Source organism: Aphelocoma coerulescens, chromosome 5 (assembly GCF_041296385.1).
Source record: "Aphelocoma coerulescens isolate FSJ_1873_10779 chromosome 5, UR_Acoe_1.0, whole genome shotgun sequence".
NCBI classification, from domain to species: domain Eukaryota; kingdom Metazoa; phylum Chordata; class Aves; order Passeriformes; family Corvidae; genus Aphelocoma; species Aphelocoma coerulescens.
In genome coordinates, this window is record NC_091019.1 from 34,097,611 (window position 1) to 34,120,530 (window position 22,920).

At 43.0% G+C, this 22,920-nt stretch overlaps 2 protein-coding genes across 7 annotated transcripts in view; one reads left to right on the forward strand and one right to left on the reverse strand.

Annotated features, from left to right (window-relative positions):
• The window catches only part of TMEM229B (transmembrane protein 229B), a 37,236-nt gene extending 35,861 nt beyond the window's left edge, over nt 1-1,375 (reverse strand). For all 3 annotated transcript variants that reach the window (XR_011151394.1, XR_011151393.1, XM_069017644.1), the window contains exon 1: nt 1,277-1,375. The gene's annotated coding sequence lies outside the window, so the exon portion shown is untranslated. The remainder of the gene's footprint in view (nt 1-1,276) is intronic.
• Nucleotides 1,376-1,443: 68 nt separating this feature from the next.
• PLEKHH1 (pleckstrin homology, MyTH4 and FERM domain containing H1) overlaps nt 1,444-22,920 on the forward strand; it is a 73,511-nt gene continuing 52,034 nt past the window's right edge. For 3 of the 4 annotated variants that reach the window (XM_069017631.1, XM_069017629.1, XM_069017630.1), the window contains exon 1: nt 21,140-21,362. Coding sequence is in view for 2 of the 4 variants with exons in the window: in XM_069017629.1 (XP_068873730.1) it covers nt 21,308-21,362 (55 nt within the window). In the remaining 2 variants the exon portion in view is untranslated. Of the gene's footprint in view, nt 1,638-2,497; nt 3,541-14,281; nt 14,336-21,139; nt 21,363-22,920 lie in introns of those variants that run through there. The other variant, XM_069017632.1, reaches the window with a different exon arrangement.

Genomic DNA, 22,920 nt, shown 5'->3' on the forward strand with positions numbered 1-22,920 from the left:
TCCCCAATGCACACAGCTCTGGCAGTCATGGAGATGTTACCACCTTGCCTGTGAAAAAAATCACCTCCTGCAGGGACTGCTTTTTTCCTCAGAAATAAGAGTAAACAGGACAAACCTGTCAAATAAACGATGCCAGAGAACAATACAAAGTATTCCACGTAACAGAGATTTACTGCATCTGCTGTGTAATTATGAAGCTTAACAAGTTTGTACATCCCCAGTAGTTTTGGACTAGCAATGTGAAATGGTCTCTAGGAAGTCCTAGTGTAACGGTCCAGCTTAAGACGAGCAGGACAGGGCAGCCTCCCCAGCATCCCTGCTCCTAAGCATACTAGAAACAATTTGCAAAACCCTAGAGTAAATGAGTAAATGGGGGACAGAAGGAATCAGATTTTCCATTTTGTGAAAATTCAGCTATTCTGAATATTTTTCCACACCAAAAATGGAACAAGAGCAAACATCTTGAGATTAATTTAAATTACCAAAAAAAAAAATAGAAAAGAAAAAACTCTCATTTTCAGCTGACTGTACTATCTGTATCCCTGACTTCTGGCTTTACACACAGGAGTAATTCACAAGGTTGCAGAAAAGTCATTGAACAGACCAGAGCCAGCCCCCACCTCCCAGTTCTGCTCTGCAAACGCTGGGCTCATTCAGAGCTATTTCCCCTCGTCTGGAATAAAGTTTTACACAAATCTATACAAAAAGATGTTTCGAGACATTTCTCTCTTTTTTTTTGGTGAAAAAAACCAAAAAAAACCACCAAAAATAAAACACCAAAAAAAAGGCACTGTCCAGTGAAAAGCAGCTCCGATTTTAACAACCCTTCTATCCCGCTTTCCCAGAGCCCCAAAAACTTCGAAGTCGGGGTCGAGGGCTCCCGAGCAAAACCCCCTCGACACCCACCACGCTGCCGCCCCGAGGACCTGCGGGGGGTGGCGGGGCCCGGCCTGCGGGGGCTGCGCCGCTCCCCGGGAGGGGGCGACACACCGGTGCCCGCTGTTCCCGCGGGGCCCGCAGCCGGCAGGGAAGCTGCCGCTCGGCCGCCCGCCTTTGTCTCGCTCCCTCCGGCGCCCGCCAGGAAAGCGAAACCAGCGGTGCCGGGCGCCATCCCCGCCCTCCGCCCCGGGCAGCGCATCCCCCGCGCCGCTGGGCTGCGGGGAGGCCGCCGCGGGCCGCGCGCACCCTCGGCGGGGCGGCCGTGAGGGCAGCGGCCGCGGGCAGCTCCCGGTGCCGCCGCTCGGCCCCCCCGCCCGGCCGCGGCTCGTGTCCTCACCGGTGTCCATGGGTGCCCCGCGGCCGGCGGGAGGTGAAGTGTGCCAGTGACACTCGCCCGTAGTATGGATGCGGTTTCAATCTGCACATGCTCGCTCCCGACAGCCAGCCTGCCCCGCCACCTTCCCTTAACTCTTTCCGCACTGCCTCGCACTGCTTCCCCCGCCCCGCGGCGCCGGCCCCGCGCCCTCCCGCCGGCCTGCAGCCGGTTCCTTCGGTCCGCAGGCGCGGGGGCCGGCCCGGAGCGCCCTCCCGGAGCCATCGCGGGGGACAGAGCCCGAACGCGGCGGGGGAGCCCCAGGGGAGGGACCTGCCTCCCCCGGAGAACCGGACCCTGCCGGTACGGGCCGGTGTGTGCTCAGGTGAGTGTCGGGAACACCATGCCCTGAAAGCTCCCCGGATGCCTGGAGTGTTGGCTCCGGCCGGGAACACGATCTGGCACAGCGCGCCTTGGCTGGTGAGCCTGCAGTACGAGTTCTTCATATTTACTGCTCCAGAGAAATCCATAACAAAAACAAATAAACACACACACCCCATCAGCTGAGGGATGTAACCCCCATGCGCCTGTTGTTGGATCTGGACGCTGACAGGACATCCCTGCAGTGCAGGAAACCAAACACAGCTATCAAAGGATGTATTTGTCTGCAGCTTCAGTATTAAAATAGGGAAACAATCTCTGCAAAATGTGTTTTTCTACCCAGAAGGATCTCTCCAGATTCAGAAAACTGCCTGAGGAATAAAAGTAAGAAAATAAATCTGAAGCATAGGTAGTAAAAATAAATTGAAATCCTTTCTCTGGCTACATTAACTCTTCAGCAGCACAAAAACACAAGAAGAAAATGCCTTTCTTTGACATTAGAAATCAGGAGAGTGCAGTCCTGAACCAGGGAATGAAAGCAAACAAATTCCTCCTCTGTACCTCTGGCTTCCCTCTGAAACAATGGAGGTAACAGCAGCTCTCTGCAGTTAGGTGTAGCTGGCTAGTGCCTCTGAAGTGCCTTATAGTCTTCAGACAAAAGTGAGCGAGGTTTTTAGTCCTGTCCATTTCCAGAGAGAGACATTAACATATTCTGGGATCAAATGGTAACCTGAAGTGACACAAACGCAGAAATGGCAATTGATCTTAAGCCCAGAGATCTGCTTTTCCTAATGAGTTACTGATTTAGGGCTCTTGTCTGATCTTCCCTGGCCTCTGATGCAGTCCACATTTTCTTTCTCACAGGCACAAGGATTCCTGGTCTCTCCTACCTTCTGTAGTACCAGAAATGATGAGCTAATGTTTTTAGCAGAATAAGGATGTTTTTATGACCTCTGTTTAATGACTTAGCATTTCTGGTTTCAATAATAAATAGTCCCAATAATGAGGCAACATCGGATCTGTGCAGGCCCCGAAGCAATTATAATGAAGGATTCTCAAGATGTCTGGCTGCAGTGACTGTTAAAGGCAGGTATTCTCCTGAGAGGCTGCTCCTTCAGCCCCAGACCTGCAGGGCCAGCAGATGCCGCACACACCAAAGCCGCCGCGTAACCCAGGAGTGCCCGGGCTGCTGGCTGGCCTTCCCCCGGCGCTCGCCCGGGGAGTTCTGTGTACAAACCTCTGTAGCTGCTCCGAGGATGCCACAATGCAGCAAACCAGCCTGTCACCGAGTCACCTGATTGCAAAATCTCACTGTGAGAGCTGGAGATGCAGAAAGATGGAGCGTTTTAAAGGGGAAATGGAGAATAATGCACAGCTAGCCCTATCTCAGCAACCGAGCTGTGCAAGCTAGGGCAGCTCTGCATGTGACCTCAAGCTGGATGAAAAAAACCCCACAATTGCTTTATATAAATTTCAACAGAGCTGAGAAGGAAAATGGTAAAATAGCTAAGGCATCTTTGATGTTCTAAGGACCTTTAAAATACCATATCCAGTTAGGCAGTTAGAGAGGACAGCAGCCTGAAGCAGTGCTTATGTATTTATTGTGAAATAGCATCCTTTAAAAAGCACCATGGACTATGCTAGAGATATAGTCGAGAGAGCGTGAGAGAGATCGTTTCACAGTATGAGATAGCATGAATGTTTCACAGCATGAGAGAAGAGAATGCCTTACAAGGAGCAGAGGAAAGGTCAAAGAGAGAGGAAGAAGAGAGCTGAGAAATACTCACCTACAAGAAGGAGAAATCAACAGCCAAAGACGGACCGGAAAAAATGAGAAGCACGTGTAGGGAATACATAAATCTGCATTCTTCTGTCTAGTCACATCATGCAGAGAGAGGAAGGAGGAGGTAAGGATAAAGGAGAGGGCTCCCAGAATGAGAAGAAAGGAAGGAGGAGGCAGTGAAGCAGGGTGAGGGTAATGAAGACACTGTACTGTGTTGAGGGACAGGCAGGAGGGAGAAATGTCAGAGCAAGCACCTGATGGTGGTGCTGTACACCTGAGAGCTTGTTCAGCTCTCCCCAGCTGCATTAGCTGGTCCAGAAGAGCTGTTATTACTCTGTCCAGCCTTGCTTCTTTCAGCCTGAGCTAGTAATGCAAGAGAGAAAAAAAAAGTTGAGATTATAATACAGTGAAAGTGGGAGTAGGATGAAGATTGGGGACAAAGGCGAGACAATTTCTAGAATTGCCCTTTTGTCAGGCATTCACAAGGAAGCTTGAGCTCTCCAAGGCCTGGTGCTGGGAGCAAGCACCATTCTTTGCAGAGCATCCAGGCTTGTGCTCAGGAGGCTGTCTCCAAGATGAAAAGAATTTGTGGTGACGTAAGGGTTCTCTAGTCTCTCTGCAGCCACCTGTAAACAGGCACAGGGAATGCAGCTGATCTTATTAATGGTCTCACAATCCCTTCATGTGTGTGTTGCCTGTTTCTGAAATAGCATAGATCATATATAACACCTGATCTAGTTCCTGTATATGCCCAAAACCAGTTCAGATGTTTCTGCACCACCCTGTTTGGTTCTGGAAGGGTTTCTTCATTTGGGTCCAGCATAACACCTGACTGTATGGAAATATCTTGGAAAGTAGCATAATCATATTTGTTTGCTGCTATACTCCTGTATCTGTACATGGTTAAGGAGTGCTGTGCAGCAATACCCAGACTGGTTCCTCACTCATCTATTCTGTGACGGGCAGAGCTTAATCCCTCACTGCAATTTGTGTTTTATCTGTGGCACATTGTTACATTAAAAAAAAAAACTACTTATGTCTTGAGGAACGCTTTAATGTGGTCATTACACTGATATCAGAGTACATCACAAATATCACTGCCACCGTAGTCATTCCCAGTAAGATAAGATCTCGCTCTGCAGACTGGGCTTTGAAGTGCAGACGTGTTTCAGTTAAAAGGAATCCTAAATTTGAGGTTCATAGCATGTCTCTTTCCCCAGAGAATTTTGTTTTATATGGCTCCTTATATTTAAATTCCAGTTTAATCCGGTGGATGCTCATCCTTCTGTAAATCCAATCCTGGTCTTGAAAAAGGAGCACCTGGAAATTAGTTTTACCAGTTTAGTCCAAGTGAGTTCTCTGACATTACCTAGGAACTGATGAGGAATGGGATCCATGTTTCCAGAGCAGGGTTTAACTGCCAGGATTATTAAGTCATCCTTAGCCTAATTTCCTGATTCACTTTCTACATGCTAATGGGTTCTGCAGCAAAGGAAATTAGAATCTTACCTTATAACACTCCCCATTCTCTACACAGCCCAGCTAGTGCTCTGAAGGAAACATCTATCATGAAACACTTCATCACAATTGTTTAAAACCTCTCAAGATGGAGTCAGGGTTTTTCCCTCCTTGGGGAAGTTTGGCTCTTTCTGTCCTGTTTTCCTGAGAAGGCCCCACAATTGGGAATTGGGAATTTCATCTCCCTGGGTGTATAGAATAAAGCATAGATGCTCTGTGTTTATTTAATACCCCCCCCATGGATGTACATCCAAAACATGGGCTTCTCTGACAGGAAACTGAGGAACAAAGAGCAATCTTTAAGCTTGCAGGGAAATTTAAAAAGGAACTAATTTTTTTTTTGCCTGAAGTGACCCCAGCCACTGTGGTGACAAATGTTATTCAAATCCTTGAAGTAAGAAGTGGATTTTGAAGAATACCACAAGTCATGCACTGTCTCAGATCAGCTTGCATAGGTCTTCATGCAATGCCATGAATTGCTTTCTTTGTCTCTTTTTCATTGTGGTACAGGTAGAAAAAATAGCTGCATGGATTTGCTGAGTTTTTGGAAGAAAACATGAAGGAAATTTTCAAACATGATTCCTCCAAGCTGGAGGAGACTCCCTGGAGTGATGGCTCCTCTCTTTCTTTCTCATTATCAGGGGCTTGGGTTTTTTGTATGGCTCAGACACTAGCCCCATATTCATCACTCCTGAAAAAGTACTTGATTCACAAATGGATAGAGGCAGAAGTTGAGCCCATGAAGGTTCTTAACTTATCTCTGCCCAAAATTGAAGCCATTTAAACATTTGTTCTTCTAACGGTGCATGTGCCAATCTCTGTCAGTAAGGTGCTGTCCTTGGGATCAGATTCAAAACGTTGAAGGCTAGACAGCAATCCCCAAGGAAGCCAGAGCTGTTTTTGAAAACTCTAGCCTTTCTCTCTGTGACTGCTAAAATAATTTCCTTACTCAGAACTTTTTCTTTCCTTTAGATATAGATTATAATAGTAGAGCTTACATTAGTATTTAGCTTTTCTTTCCTTCAAAGCATTTTTCTGTAACAGATACCTGCCATGCCTTTTGGCTTGGTAAGAGCTTGGCTCTGAAATTAACACTGCAAATAGGAAACTTTTACTTCTAAGAGATGTGACCAAAGTGCCATGCAGCAAAGCATTTCCCTGTTTAGGAAAGCCCTCTCCATGGATGTTCCTGTTCAAGGTATCCATGGGAAAAGATGTTAGTAAGACATTATTTCATAGAGATTGTCAAAGTTTGTGAGTATTGCCTGGAATGTTCAGGGATCACGTCTTTGGACTGACGGAAAAATTGCTCAGCAGAGCACTAGTGTCCTCCGTTACCTTCTGCCATCTTTGCCTTCATGTGGATTAGATGCCAGACAGGTCCTTAGGAACAGAGCAGCCTGAGATTTCTAGAACAAGCAGCAGGCAAGATTTACCTGAGGTGTGACTGATGTTTGACTAAGTTAGCCTGTATTTGCTTGAATTTTTAATGAAAATAAGTAAAAAGAATCCTTCATGGTTTCTATTCTAGATTCAAGGGCAGAAGCAAAGCAAACATTATATACATGAAAATTAGAGATCCTGAAGGGTTTGATGGCAACTCTGTTTTCTGTTATTTTGCTAAGTTCAGCAAAATGCAAACATAGTTTTGAGGAGAGGCAAGCCACTTTACAAACCTGCACATGTCCAGTCCAACTTGCTCCAATAATCTGTTTTGGGGACATGTGTTTCCCATTAAAAATGGCAGGAGACTGGAGGCTTGAAGGCTTGGGTTGTACTCACAGACATGCTTCAGGCCTTTCCAATGCCCTGAAATTCACCTCTGTTTTTCTGTTTCCCCAGCTGTAAAAAAAGGGAACACATTTCCTTTGCTAGAAGGCTTTGAGACAAGCCAATACAAAACAGGATAAGCGAAGAGGTGTTACATTTGAAGAGTTTCTAGAATGGCAAACAACTTCACTGACACATCTTGTAACTCTGAGCTAGCTAAAAAACTGAGACAGAGAACAGAGATCACACATGATTTACCTGAAATGCTTTTGAATATCAGTGCCAGAGATGGGGTAATTATAATAAATAATTCTTTCTCATAAAGCATCTCTGTTACATATTATACTGCAAAATATATCTGAGACACTAAATATTTCTGGAACAATAGTTTTTATTTATACGACGTGACGTGTGCGAAGTGCTCTGATCAACAGTAAAATGACAAGTGTCTGCTCCAAGTCACTTACAATGTATTCCTCAAACATCAGTCAAGTAGTGATAATAAACCAGGGAGTAGAGGGGAATGGATAAGGGGAAGTGATGGAAAAGACAAGGTTTACAATATAAAAACAAAGATAAATGAAGACAGTTGAGAGAAATTGCATAATAGGAATGAAATTGAAAAAGTGTTCCTCTGAGATTTGAAATGATGTGGAGAGTGGATGTGTCAAAGGAATACATAAAATGATTCAGAGATAAAAATCATGGCTTGACTCTCTACTTTCATGTTTCAAATATCCACAATGAGTTGCTCAAGAACATTCTACAGGTCAGGAGCTTTTTGAATAACAAAACCATCTAAGATGAGGCCAGGTTACTTAGTTATCACAGGGGCCTGTCACAGCCAAGGATATTTCTAGATAGAGAAACAAAGAAAGAGAAAGGAACTCACCCAGCGAATTGTATTTCCTTTGTATTACACCACTCCACCTGGTAAAGTGACCATATACTGGAATATCTAAAGAGAGAAAAGCAATCATGGACTTTTACAGTCCTCCAGTTTCCATCATCAGTTATCTTGGCAACCTAAATTCATCTTGTTATCATTAAATTGTAGTACTTAAAGGTCCAAACAGAGAGAAAGTTGCATGTTTATCTACTGCTTCTTGACATAATCATAATAATAAATAAATATATATCTCTCCTAAAATGCAGTGGATATCAGGGATTCCTGTCACCTAGAATGACCTCTTAGAGATCATAGACCATTAATTTTCATGGATATATTCCAGTATTAAAAGCTACAACTCATGCTTGACAATTTGCAGTTGGCTGTAGGCCAATGAAAAATGTCTGATTTTGATGAAGACATAAGGAGATGAAGAATTCACCACATTAGCTTGTTCTAGTGGGTAATCATTTTCTGTGTCTCATTCTTCACTTTAATTTGTCTGGCTTAATAGTTCCTCCACTCAGTCCTCAGTACAACTTAGTCTGCTCAGAGCCCTTTCCTGCTGGTATTTTATGCCTCCAACAGTACCAATTCATTAATCAAGACATAAATCAAGTAATCTCCTTTTCAGTAAGTCAGGCAGGTTGAGCACTGAAAGGTTTCTACAATAAGGCATTTTCTTTAGATCTTGAATAATTACCAAGCTCCCTTTGCACCTTCCCCAGCTTTTCAGCAACCTTTGAAAATAAATATCCTGCATATGATTCGTTTAATGAGTGCCACAAAGGAAAGAACAGCAACCTGGTACTGGCATTCACTATTCCTGTGTTTATGCATTCAAGGATTGATTTCACCCTTTTTGCCATAGTATCTCACTGGAGTGAAACTGCTCCATACTCTTGATGATCCTGATCCTTTTCAGAGGGCTGTTTTTTCCAGGGTAGAGTTTCTGATTACACATTTCCTGATCTCCTATCTGGTTCCCACATGCATAATTTTGCATTTGGCTGTAGTAAAAGGCTTTTTGCTTGAATATGAAGGTGATCCAGTCTGCCCTATATAAATGCTTTCCCCTCATCATTGCCATTCCACCAGGCTTCCCAATACCTGCATATTTTATCAGCAGTGAGTTTCTAATTACTTCTAAGGCAATGATGGAAATACTGAATAGCACTGAATCTAAAATTCATCCTAATACTACTTCCATGGCTTTTGCAAAGCACAGGTGACATGGCTTATTTTTTCCTATGTCCAGCAGACAAACTTAGCTGGACTGTTTTCCTTATGCTTCAGCCATCCTGTGTCCTGTGTATTTCTCAGAGAATGAGAGTATTCCAGGTAAATGTAAAGTGTTGCTCCTGATTCAGCAAAAAAACAATATAAGAAATAAAATCAAGCAGGATTTGCAACGCATACATGTATTCAGTCTTGTCCAGTCAGGACTTTCTGTTGGTTACCATGTTATGTCTTCATAGAACCACAGAAGGTAGGGCTAGAAAGAATTTTGAGAGCATCTCTAGTCATCTTCTTGCTCATGGCAGGGGTGCTTAAATTATTCTTGCTTTTTTCTTTGTTTGTTTGTTTGTTTGTTGTTGTTGTTGTTTGTTTGTTTTTGGTGTTTTTTTTTAATTAAGTTTTTATCACGAGTATTGTGATGGAAAATACATCCCTAGATTTTCTTATTCTTTATCAAAGAATTCTCTATCAGTTAATATTTTTTTCCATGAACTGCTGTTGGCCTTGCTAGTACACATCTATTGTGATTATTAACTTTGCCTTTTTTTTTTAATTTTGCCATAGAACAGACACTCCTTTAGTATTCTGCTATTTCCTTGCTGTTAGAGGATTTATGAAATATCAATATCAGCAGGCTAGAGATCAGTTAAATAAGCTTTATCAGTATTTCCATGTAAGCCATCCAGACCTGCTGAATTTAAAATATTTACCCCCCATACATAATTTACATTCCTCCTGGTCACTGACAGAGTGGAAAATTTTTCATTAGCCCATGTGATATAAGTGCATTATCTTTCTTCTTTTCGAATGCAGCACAGAAATATGTCTGGAATATTTGCCTTTTCTGCAACTTTATCATTTCCTCATCTGCATCGAGCAGCAGCATGTACCCTTGTTAAGACTTCTATTGTTCTTAATACACTCTTAACTCATTTTATTGTCTTAAAGGCCTGCCAGCCAATGATTTTCCTCTGTTGTCTATTTATTTTGTCTATTTTTATATTATGTAACTTCCAATTTATATTGATTGCTAAATATTTCCCATTTTATCTATTTGCTTTGTAGGCTTTTTATTTTCTAACTATGCCTTCTCTTATACATTGATCCAGGGTGGTATTTTAAACAATATTGTTTCCTATTAGGCTTATGAAATTGGGACTTTTTTAAAATCCAGTGACTCTTAAACAGCTTTCAGTTATCTGCCATATTTTTCTGTCTGAGTTTTTCTTCCTCAGCTTTAATGTGGTTTGGTTTTTTTTTGTCCTATTCTCTAATCTGATTCAGTGGTCTCTGAGAGACTCCTCTTCTACAATGGTATGTTTTGTTTTCTTATTATTTAGTGCATTAGGCCATTATGCATTAAAGTACCTGTGTCTCTGAGTTACTAATAATTCCAAAATACTGGGAGGTTGTACCTAAGAGAGAGCATACCCTCTTTTTGCAGTCTCCTTCTCATACTGATTTTTTACTCACTTTTTCATTGGAGACAAACTAAACCAAGAAATTTTACTGTATAAATTATTGCACCAGTTTTCAGAATGCTGGTTCAATTAATTTTCTCCTCAGCAGTGAATACAGGAATGACTTTCTTAAGAATTAACATAAATTAATACTATTCTTAACAATGAATATATGGGTTATACAACAGTTTCACCAGCAAAAGAGTCCTTTTGCAGTCTTCACTGGATACATTACGTGGTATTTCACTGTTACCTTATTTTTGTTATGTCACTTTCAGAATGCATTACATAGGCATATTTTTCCCATTCCCGGATAGCCTCAGGCCTAGAGAAGTTTGAAGTTCATCACACAGGACTGAAGAATATCCAGAAGCCTGGACAAGCAGCCACCTAATCTCATAATCTATTTCATCTGCCATATACATGCATATGATGAAGAACACATTAAAGTGATGCACATGGGAGTTACTGCAGTATTGTAAAACGTAGCTCTTTCCTTTCCTTCCTCTGTTTTCAGATCTTGTTGCTCTCCTGGTAGCAGTCCCACAGTAAACACATGAGCCCAACAAATGTCATTGGCTTATGGAGGGTAAGAGCTAAATGGTCCCAAATCTTTTTGATGACTAAGAAGAGTCAGATGAAAAAGACTGTCTCTCTACAGTCTGCTAAATAAATAACGACTTCATCAAATATTCATCTATATCTTATACAGCAAAGCTCCCCATCAGTAGGTATTGCCCCAGCATAGACTACGTAGGGATGACCATAATACTGTCTAAAGAGTAAATCTTCATTTTGGAAAGTTGTTAAGAAGATTTTTCATTAAGAATTTAATGAGATTAAGTAAATACATAATCCTGTAGAATGTTTAGCTCATGATATGTCCAAAAGAAATTAGATTTTCTGTCAAATTGTAACTTACAATTATCAAATGTTTTACACTGACTATGAATGCCTCCTTAACAATATTCAGTCTAGAGATCTACAGAACTTTCTATTCCAGAAGAGATCAGAAATTATGTTCCAGATACCAAATAATCTCAGTCATCCTGCAGAGCTCTCTTATATATATATATATTAATATAATTATATTAATATATATATTAATATATTATTGATATATTAATATTGATATATTAATATATATTAACTGATATATTAATATATCAGTTATAATTAATATAACTGATGCTGGTCATGAGAAATCAACCTCAGAAATATAAGCACAGAACCAGATCACGTGAGCTGAATGTGAGCAAAGGTCCTGCTGGACCTCTGAGGTCAGCTGTAAAAGTCATCTGCAAAATTAATTGTGACTCTTCGTCTATGGACTGATACGGTTCTTAACAGTATGGCTGCAATTCACTGCTTATTCAGTCGTGAGAACTGGGTACTTCTGCATGATGATGCACTCCATCCTAAGGAGATTAATCAAGTTTCCCTGTCCTCACTGATGATAGATGGAGCTAGATAAGTAGTTCAGGCTCATTTCTTGACTCCTGGGTAGGTGAAGTCAGGCAAAATATTCCCAGACTGATGGTCAAACTAGCTACATTCTGTTTCATAACATCCTAACTACATGAGACAGATCCTGAACGGGTCAAATGAGAGTCAGAAAGAAGCCCAGATTAGGCTCTGATTCATAAGTAAATCTCACTTTCATAATTTGACCTCTGACACACCTGTGAGACCAAATGCTTTCAAAAGTTTTTTTCATAGTTGTCTTTGCAAATGGGAACTAAATGATCTCTTTTATATCGTTCCAAAGGAAAAATACAGACTAATAGAAGGGGTATTTGAGAGTAAAAGTGTCAGGACTGAATTTCACTTCTTCAGAAAAAATAATCCATAGTTGCTTTTTAGTTCAAAGCCATTTTAAATTTTGTTGTAACATTGGGCATGCTATTAAGGAGAAATATTCTATTATACGTTAACACAGCCAAAGATGATATCAGTTTATAAAATCCATTTGGAGTCAGCTACATTTTCAGTAGGCTTTTTTCTTATGGGATGTCTATCCTAATACAAGCAATTAAGACTAATTCTTTATTAGCCTGTCTCGGAGGTACAGACTTCACCATCAATTGATGTTCTCCTCAACCCCCCTAGTAAGACCCGAGGACAAAGAAATAGTACATCTTCCCGAAATAAGCTGTTTCTCCAGCATAATGCTGTGCATGAGCCAACACTACTAATTGTATTGCACTGACTATAAAACATTTATGTGCTCATAATTCTGTGAACATTTAGCTGTTACTTACTTGCAAACATCGCTGTGTCACAAGAAAAACTTGGATAAACTAGGAAATCACAATCCCCACTTTCATAGTCCGACTGGGGTGTTCCTTGCTTTTTCCTTACAACAGGTCTCTACAATGTTTCCCCCAATTTTTACAGTTCCTGTATTCTCACTGCCCTTGTGCCATGATCAGGATAAGGAAAAAAGAACAAAGCTCATTACCAGGTGGGCATCTCCTCAGTCAAATTAACACTCTCTGACAGAGCAACTTCACTAGACATGGGCTGATTATCTTTTTTTAGGGCATTTTTGGCATAGCAGAACAACGTCTTCTGGAATTCCCAAGAAGCTGTGTTTAGAGTTAACCTTAGAAATGTCTAAAACTGATGTGCACACAACCAGTGAAAGATGCAGGTAGACAAGTCAATGTCCAAGCTGCCCCCACCTGCTGACAGAAGGCCTGTAACCCCAAGGCTGGCAACCCCAAGGTGTAGCAGGCACTGCTGGGTTTCCTGTGTCCCTTTGTTGTGACCCATGAATATGTGGACACTGTGACATCCAACTCCTTTCTTTCCAAGAGAGTAAAAAATGGCACTGTCATGTTCCCTGAGGCTGATGGAAAGTTGTATGAAAATGAGAGCAACTGGATATGCCCTGCGTTTTGCACAAGCAAATCAGGCGTCCCCAAGGAACAATACACCCAGTAACCCTCCATTTCACTGTTTGTGTTGATCTCCTCCCACCTGCTGGATGAGAGAAGGAAAGAAAATTACCTACAGAATTTTTTTTTAAGTGTCTGAGCAGTTCTCTGTGGTTCTTGTCCATGCTGATATCTGTGTATCCAAAGGTAATAATTTTTAAAAGTACATGTTACCAGCCTGAGTAACAAATACGAACTCTGTCACTGACAGAAACTAATACCGGTTTCTCCATGATGCTTAATAATTTCCAACAATCTTATCTGGAAGCAACCTCCACCAACTAGCCCTTATTCAGACTCCATAGCTGGCTAAGCACATGGTCTTTTAGCACTGTCATCTGAGAAAAACATAATAGTTCTGCAGAGCTGTCTGCATCCCTATGGAGCAGATCAAGGGATGTACTGATGTATGCTTCATAGGGGCACCCATTGATTTTGAAAAACCAAAACATGCTGGAATTACCTCAACAAATTTCAGTCCCGGACTCCAGGCACTGGGCACTGGGCACTCCAGGCACTGGGCACTGGAATCTGAAAAATGCAGCTTTGCTGGATATTATATTACAGGACCAATCCCAATCCAATTTACAGTGACTCAGACCTGCAGCCTTAGGTTTGTCTCAACAAAGCTTTTTGAGGAAAGTTTTTTTTCCAGGTTGCTTTATACTTAGCTGCAGTTGTTGGAGTCTGCCATATGATAGCAGAGTTTTTCCTTTAAATAGGCACCAAAGCCATTTCAAGAAGGGGTTCTTTTGTTCGCTTTAAAAGATAAAAAGACTTCCTTTAAAGAATGTGAACACATGGGTTGCACAATTTTGCATTGTACAGAAAATGACAGAATTCTATGTAACCACAAAATACTAGAATTCAAAGCAAAGAGACCTATTTAGGGTTATCATACAGTCTTCATGATTGTGAATAATGTTATCATTGGGAGTAAGGTTGTGAGATGGAAAATAGGTCAAAATTTCAAGGATAGTAAGTGAAACAGATCGCAACAAGCTTTCTTGAAAGGCTGAAAAAAACCCCAACTTTGCCTTGTCATTCTAGGTATCCTGAGATGGCTCCAGGAAACAGACTTGAATCCAGGGAGTATGCTGTGAGGTAGGGAAAGTATTTGTAATAGCATAAAAAAGGACCAAGTGCTAACCCACATATTTGAATGATCATCATTAGCCATTGGCATTTATGGTGGGCAGAGCTGCATGTGTCATCTGGTATATTTTTTATTCTAGGAAGGTACATGGGTCTTGATGCTTTCTTCAAGTGATTCTACAGGCTATGTTTGGTTTAATTTCTTGAATGTCACTTTTACTAATACAGAGTGGCTCAGGGTTAGCATACAGGGTTACTTTCCATTAAAAAAAAATTAAAAAGAGTCTCGAACTCCATTGGGCTTGATATGAAATGCTGCCCTCCTCTGTAGCCCCAGAATAGAAGGAGCTTGGCATTCTGAGAGGGGTATAAAGTGGTATTGTTAAACAGTAGCTAATTAGGATGGGATTTCACGTTGCTAAGAGCTAAGTCTTTGGTATGTAACAGAGCCGTACAGCAAGGGCAAAGTGTAACTATTTAAGGCTGAAGTTTGCTATTTAAGGGGAAGCGTTCATCCTTGCCCAAATGTTTGTTGCAGTCAGGAAAGTGTTTCTGTTCTAGTAACAAGATGATGGGCTGTCATGATCCCACCAAGTCAGTCCAGATCAAATGTGTTCAGTATATAAGCCAAGAGATCATTTTTTCCAACCTTCCAGCATCAAAAGCGCCATCTGTGATCGATTTTGTGATAAATGGTGTAAGCAGCTACTGGAAATTCAGGACACTTCCCAGAGATTTTGGTCTCTTGGAGGACCAAATATGAGCTTTCAGGAGTAACACAGCTGCTGCTATCCAAAACCTGCTGTCTCTTCCGCAGAGGTGGTAAGATATGACCCAGTCACAAATCCATGTGAGCATAACCTCTTGCAAGCAGGGGTATGTTGCCTGAACCTGTGCAGGAAAATTGGTGGACAATGTCCTGAATCCTCTCTTCTTTTATGCCTACATGGCTACTACTCACAGAATATTTTTTATGGCAGCAGGCTTACCTTAAACCTAAATCTAAGCCCAGAAAGAACACTGTGGGCACTGATTCAGACAAGACTACAGAAATCTGGAGTCAGTACCCTGCATTTCTGTGTGGCTGCACACTGCTTTGCAGAGGGAATGTAAAGCCAGCAGTTCAGGCTCTGAAGCTCTCCTAGATTTAAAAGCAAAAGCAACCCCTCCTTGCAGTAATGGTGGCATTACTTTTGCTCATTAGAAGCATGACATAATTTTGATCCAGCACAATAATATTTTGTTAAAATTCTTAATTTATGAAAGGTTTAATATATGGCTTTTTATTTCTGTGATGTCTTCAGAGAAGCTAAATAATCTTTGGGAAAGTATAAATGGTAATGACTCATGTCAATTTGCCCTTATGAGAAAAAAATCAAGGCTGAGAGGAGACAAGCAGTTTCTACAGAAACATCAGGCTTGAATTTTGACCTGTTTTAAGAGTGAAAGTGGTCCAACTTTAATGAATATTAGGGCAAAAAAGTCTTTGGACCAAAGAGAAAATAGTTCTTTGAACTAATGGCTGAACTGAACATAGCTAACACATGTATTCATTGACTTAGGAACACTTTTTCCTACTCCCGTACACAGTCCCATATATTTATCTGGCAAAACAATCCAATGCTTACGTGCTTTTTAGGAATAATTACCCAAGTGCCTACTGAGTCAGGGTTATATGTTAGCATGCGCATCCGACGTCTCAGAGACATGGTTTGAGGTGTCTTAGCACTCCTCCAACAGGAGCCCATAACAAATTATGGCCGTTCATACTCCCTTTCTCCACAGAGCTGTAGCCCCATAATGGTCCTTAGAAACGGCCTGGGTGTTCGTCTGATCCAAGGTTTCTACTTATTCCAGATGAGGAAAGACCTCTATCATTTTAATTAGCAGAGGTTGTGTTTATGTCTGTCAGACGGTGATGCCTGACTTTCCCGCTGGAAAGTTTGTTTCCCTGGCAAGGCAGACACCAGCCAAAAGTGTCGCCCACTCTCAGGACACTGTTTTTTGGGGGGGTCCCGTCGATAGACCAAAGCCTGGAATCACAGCTGCCGGGCGCCGCGCCGCCTCCCGCCACCAGGCGGCGCCGGAGCAGAGCGGCAGCGGTGCGCGGCTCCCGGGCAGCGCGGGGCTGTGCGGGCCGTTCGCGCCGTGCCAGAGCGGCCGTGCGCGCTCACACGGACAGCAGGGAACGTGCGTGCGCGCTGGGCACGTTATTGCACAGAAATGCAAACACGGGTATACAATATTATCAGTTTATTTTGTAACAGGTACAAATGGGAAGACGCTTCCGACCAAAAGAAAACCCCAAAACGAAAAGGTTGAATTAAACACCCAACACTCCCCCCCGCACCCCCAATTTAGATACCTAGAGCAAGCCCTTGTATGTGGGACACGGGTGCCCATGCCTGCCTCGGGAGGCCCCTCCTGTGCAGCCAGGAAGGTGTGCCAAGATCTCTGGTGCAGAGGGGGCTCAAGGTGCCCATTAACCCTCTTGGTGGCTCTCTGGATGAACTTCCTATACTTCTTGTTCTCTTCCTCGTTCTGGTCCAGAAAAAAAAATTCCCAGAGTTTCATTCATCTGCTGTGAATGAAGCTGACACTGTGACACCAAATGCAAATCCCCCTCCTTCTCCTGCTCCTTGACTGGAATTTCTAGAATGGCTGGAGAACTCACACTTCACAGCCAACTGAGCACTTGCAGGCAGAGTTCTGACCTCCTACTGTGTGCAATTAACACTAATTAAACAAATAAGTAAAAATTACTCATGACATCCTTTGCAGAAGGTCCTAACTGAGTTTTGTGTTGGAGCTGCTGGAGCTGTTTTAATTGGCTGTCTGTCTACTGCTGCATCCTGGCATGGGCTTCTGAGGGAGCAAGGAGACACAGAACACCTCTACACCAGGACTGAGGTTACACCTCTACACCATAACTGAGGTTACAGGGCTGCCCCAGATCAGGGGAGGCAATCACAGACAGAGGGAGAGGCTGAGCAGTGGCCTTGGCTTCAGAAGCTCCCTTGTGGACCCACAGGACTCTGGGCAAGGGAGTGCAGCATGAGGAAATGGGTGGGAGACTCTTACATCACAGCAGTCAACGCAATGAAAGCCAAGCACAAATCTACAGCTAAGGTGCCATTTTTCTTACAAGGATTGCTGCCTCAGGCAGTGCATAGAGTGAAAGACAAGTTCTAGATCAAGCTCTGAGCCTCCCAGGGGGAGATCATTGATAGGAAATTATAAAATTTTTAAAAAAATTTAAAATTAAGATAACATTTTCAAAATTGGCACCTTTTCCAGGTCACCCTGTTGCAGGTACCCTGGGGCTGGTTTTCAGAGAAACCCAACCCTTGAGTTTCCCAGCACCTTTGAAACCAAGCCAAGAACATCTTGCCCAGAGGTGGAGGCACACAAAATTAGGTTTCCTTTTTAAGATGCATGTTGGCTGTGTTTGAAAGCCATATTATCCTCTATAATTTTTACCCCTCCCCTCCTCCAGAATTTTCTGGAAATCTTAAGCTGCATCATGAAAATGATGCAGATCAGGAAACCACCCATCCACCCATTCCCTCCATGTCCTTTCATCCTGGCAGCTGTGCTGTTTGGCAATTGTTGCTACATGCAAAGGGGTAGGTGGGTATCAGGCAGGCAGGCACCTCCAAACTGCATGGGGAAGAGTGTGCTCAGTAACACTTGCCACTTCTGTAATGAAGAAGAGGGCAGGGTGAGATCTTGAGAGCAGAGGGTGAAGTCTTGGTGGCATGGTACTGTGGTGGTAAGACTGAATGGTTCCTTGCCCATGAATAGTTTTCAACTATGACCAAGGATAAAAGTTTGAGATTTTGTCTGTGTGCTTTCAGACATAGCAGGAGAGAGGGCAGAGTGCAGGTTTTCTCTTTAGATTGACAGGTATGTTATACCTGTGTATGTGCTTGCATGCTGGGCCATGTTGTGATACATCCTGGGCTCCTCATCAGCACTTCCCACCAATCCCAAGCAGTCAAGGTACTATCAGACACTGCTTGCTTGGGCTGTCTGCTGACATCACTTGCCAGTGTTGTCCATAAAAGCCAATTTGCAATATCATTTGAACCTGCTTATGGCAGCTTGTAACATCTACAAGTGGCAGCTACTGCTCTGAGCCCTTTGGGGAGGGGTACAGAAATGCTTTCCTTGCCAGCTCAGGAAGGGAGAGGGCAAGCCCCAGGACTGACACTAGAACTCAGTTGACAATATAAAAGTAGAGTTGTTACCCCGTCCCCAGGCACACACAGTATCGTGATGTATTATTTGCCTTCCCAAAGAGATCTGTGCTGGTTTTGTGGATCACCATGGAAACTGCCAGAAACAGAGTCATGCCAGGGAAGCTCAACAACCACTGTTCTGAGAATGCATTGTCTGGGGATCTCATTCATGTAGAGATGGAGCCCTCTCCAACGCTGCTCACCTGGAGATGACCCCTCCTGAGAGAAGCAGGCAGAGGGATCTCTGCAGGGGCTCTGGACATTTCCACCCTCCATGTGGAAGTGAAGTAATTCCTCCCTTTATACAATGGCTTGACAAGTCTGAAAGATCCCAGAGCAAAGATCACAAACATCTGGGAACTGTGTGCCTGGCTCTGGTGTGAGACCAGGAACAGAGCCAAAAACCTCTCCAGCTAACCCCTCCTGCACTCAGAGAGGACAGCCTGCATGCTGGTTTCAGCAACAAAGCTCTGCAAGTAGGAGTCCTATGGCAGGGAACCGTGTTCTTCTCCACACCCCATCCTGACATCTGGCAGCTGTAGGCATAACTTCAGTGCAATACTGGGAAGGCAGCCAAAACCCTTCCCACAGACTTGGCCCATCTCTTACTAGTGTCTTCTCTCCCCCACTCCCAGCCAGTACAGGCAACCATGCTGGTTGTGGAAGGGCAGGGATTCTCCATTAGAGGCTGTCTGGTGAAGCCTCTCCTGCTCTGACCACAGAGCTGCCCCAGGCAGCCATGCCAAAGTTCTTAGATCAGCACCCAAACAGAGGGCAAGCTGGGACCTACTTTGCTCTTTACTAGAAGTATTGATATAACAAGCCTGGGAATAGTATTTTCCCCCAGCTCTTCCATGGACAGGGACAACACCTTCTGCTAGCCTACCCAAACCTCTCCTGTCCAGCAGCTCTTTTGACAAGTCTAGTGAGGATCAGACATGAGTTCCCATGATCTCTTATGGTCTGAGTTTTTGGGCTGAGAAGCCATTTTCAGTGATGGGTGGATGCAGAACTGTAATGAACAGCAGTAATAGGGGTCTATGCTCCATGGAGCTCCTCTGGTGACCTGCTGCACACACTACTGCCTCCTCAGCACTCACCCCTAATAAACATGCCCCTCAGATAGACACTGTTTAAGGATGGGGCTGAGATGACCAGTCTGTCCATACAGCTGTCACTGCTGCTGCTGCTGCTTGTCAAAGGGTAGCTGACCAGTGGGTATTTCTTTCACTTGGCTTGAATTCAAATCAGTAATCTATAATTGAATTAGTTCCCTGCTCCCCATGTTGTTTGGATCTCTTTGTCTGGTGCAGATTTTTGTATTGAGCTTCCAGAGACAACTCTGTAAATAGGTATTTTCCTGGCATTTCACGGGGTACCTGGGGAAGCAAAATTACCACAGGCTATTGCCTACTTTGCTTGAGCTTCCCTCCCCCTGGGAGGAAAGACCTGTTCCTGCCATTCAAGGAAAGTCTGAGGGATATTAACTGTCCCTTGCAGCAGCAGATGTGGCCCTCTCTCACAGCATTGGGGCTGCTAGAGCAGCAGGTCCAACTCTCCAGGGCTCTTCCTGATTCCTTCCAGTACTTTGTCGCAGCTCCAGCACCCTCTTCTATACCTCCTTCTCATTGGCAGGAGCAGCCAGGCTTCTCATCCTAAGGGCAGCAAAATTTGTTTTTGCAAGTGCTGTTGAGCCAGCTCTGTCTGTGAACTTGCAGCATGTGGCTTGACACAGTTTACCTGTGACACACATCATGTGCAGCACCACTTGCACAGCAGTTACAGCTGTAGCCTGTGGACTCAGAAACAGATTCAGTATGCTGTGTTATGTGGGAACCTTATGGGCTGTATACCAGCCAGTGTCAGACGCAAAAAGACCACACAAAACAAATACATTTGCAAGGACTGTTTTCCTTGTCCTCAGCTTGAAGACTCCCACATACCATCCTCCTTTCTTCCCCACTCTGAAACGGGAGTTGAACAGGCTCACACCAGAATGCTGATAACGATCCCAAATTAACTTTTTAAGCTCCAGTTGTCTAATCTATGATCTAGATAAACCTATGGGAATACAAGCATTAGAAAATATAAATTATTGTGAGAGATGTTATATTTGTGTATTTTTATAGAAGAGAAAGTTAAGTTTTTTATCACTGGCTACTTTAACGATAGTTGATGACTTCTTAATCTATTGGAAAAAGACATAGTGAAATCTGGTACTTAGAAGTTGAAACTGGAGAAAACCAGAGATGAAACAAAGCAAGAGCTATTAATACTGAGAATAACACTTGAGTTGCCCCTGGGATGACTCCCTAAGGAAAATGGGAATTCTCCATTGTTTTGCTCTGTACCAGTCAAGACTGTATATATAAAACATATGTTCTTGCTCAAGTTTTGGCTTGAATAGCGTCTGTGTGTGAAGTGTGACAAGATGACCATGACACGATCAAAACCAGCTGACAAGGTACTGGAGGGCAATGGTTTCCTGGCCCTCCCACTGGGTCCTCCCACAAGCAACTGGTTTATGCAGCAAGGTGATCCACAGCTGCCAGTCTCTTATTTTAATGCTGCATGAATTTGTCATTGCTGATTAGAAGAGAAGAAAGGCAGGGGATTGCAACTCTGTGTTGTGTCTGTCAGCACACTCCAAACCCAGGAGACAGAGAGTAAGGGAACTAGGCACAAAGGCCATTTTCAACATTTTTAAGCCTCTAACAGGTGGAATTTATAGAACAACAACATGAAGCCTAAGCCACTTGTGGAGAGCAAGAAGTACCTCAAACAGGTGTTTCAAGGTACTGTTTTGTTTTCATGCAAGTTTTTTCCCACATAGGATTGAGCCTTCAGTGGGGCTCTGACATAGGGACTTTTGGTCTGGCTGGTGTCCTTGCCTCTTTGGTAAGTTTTCAGCAGCATTGTGTCTGGAACATAATGCTCTCTCCCACCTGCAGAACTATGACAATTTTGCTTACTAAGAGAAAGAGTTTATTCTGCTCTCATCTTCTGATACCTCATTTATCTCTTTGTCCTTCTATTTAGTTATCTTGGATATGGTCCTCTCAACAAAGCAGCCTGTGCTTGTGTTGTGATAACGATAGTCTAACAGTATAGTCTAGCGGTGCCAAGCTAGTTCTCTTGGATCGGCCAGAGAGTTTGTTTTGTCAATAATATATTTGCTGTTTATAGTAAATTTTATTTTTTGCTGAATGATTTGTCTGCAAATTGGAAAGACCTGACATACAGTGCTTGAGCGGCCATATTAAAGGCAACTGCCAAGGGAAATAATTTGGGAACAATGAGATATTACTGGTTGTTCTTACAACCTTCTCCTTCTGAAGTCAAAACTATTTTTCTATTTGCATCATTTAATGGAAACCATGATTTTTTTTTTAATAATAATTTTGTTAAATACTTTAACAGAAGTGACAGAAGATATAAGGAGGCACAGCTTTGAAGGAATAATTGCATTAAATACATGGCAGAACATTGTTATGTGAATGCTAATGTGGTTCTGGGCCTCCAGGGGTTAAAGCAAGGTGTGCACAGACAATTCTTAGGGAGGTACTTTGTATAAAGTTCAGTGGGTGAGGAATGTCCTGGCAGTCAAGCTTTGTTGCCTGGGAAAAACACAAGGCCAGATATTGACATTTCAGTGAGTGATATGATCCCGTTGGCTTTGCTGGTGCAAATGAGAGAACTTGACTAGTGCTTTTAAGGGAAGATTAAAAATACCTTATAAAATTCAGATGAAGAAATATTGTGCTTGCATGCTGTGGTTGAAAGGAGCAAGAAGAGGATGGGAGCATGAAGGGAATAGCTCCTTTTCTCACTTTCTCTTTGGCCAGCCTCAGTTCAGGAGTGGACTCTGTAAAGCATGAAGCTACATTTTGCTTTGTGAAATACCTATAGGGAGGCACAAACTGTGCTGTTTCTGGTTATTTTTTGCAACTCCTTGATCACTGGCCATGATTAATACAGACTCACATACAACATACAGACTGTAGGCAACTGGAGTCCTTTCCACGGGGAATTGCTGGAGAAATCTCCTTGGGTGATACTGTCCCAACAGCCAGCTTGTATTCCTGGCTGTCCCTGCTCAGCTGTCCAAATGGGAGAGCTCCTCACCAGATGCCTTTTCTTTTCAGTTCTTTGCCTATCTCCAGCTGGCTCTCCAGCCATCCCTGTGTAGTGCTATCCTGCTCTCTGCCTGAACCATCTCTGTAATGCATGCTTTGTCTCTTAGCTAGGAACAGGCAGCTTCATTCAACCAAATTCACATGGAACTGGAAACAGATGAGAAATATAAAGCGAAACCATCTTTAGGGAACTGCAGGGTCCTCTGAGTCTTTGGAA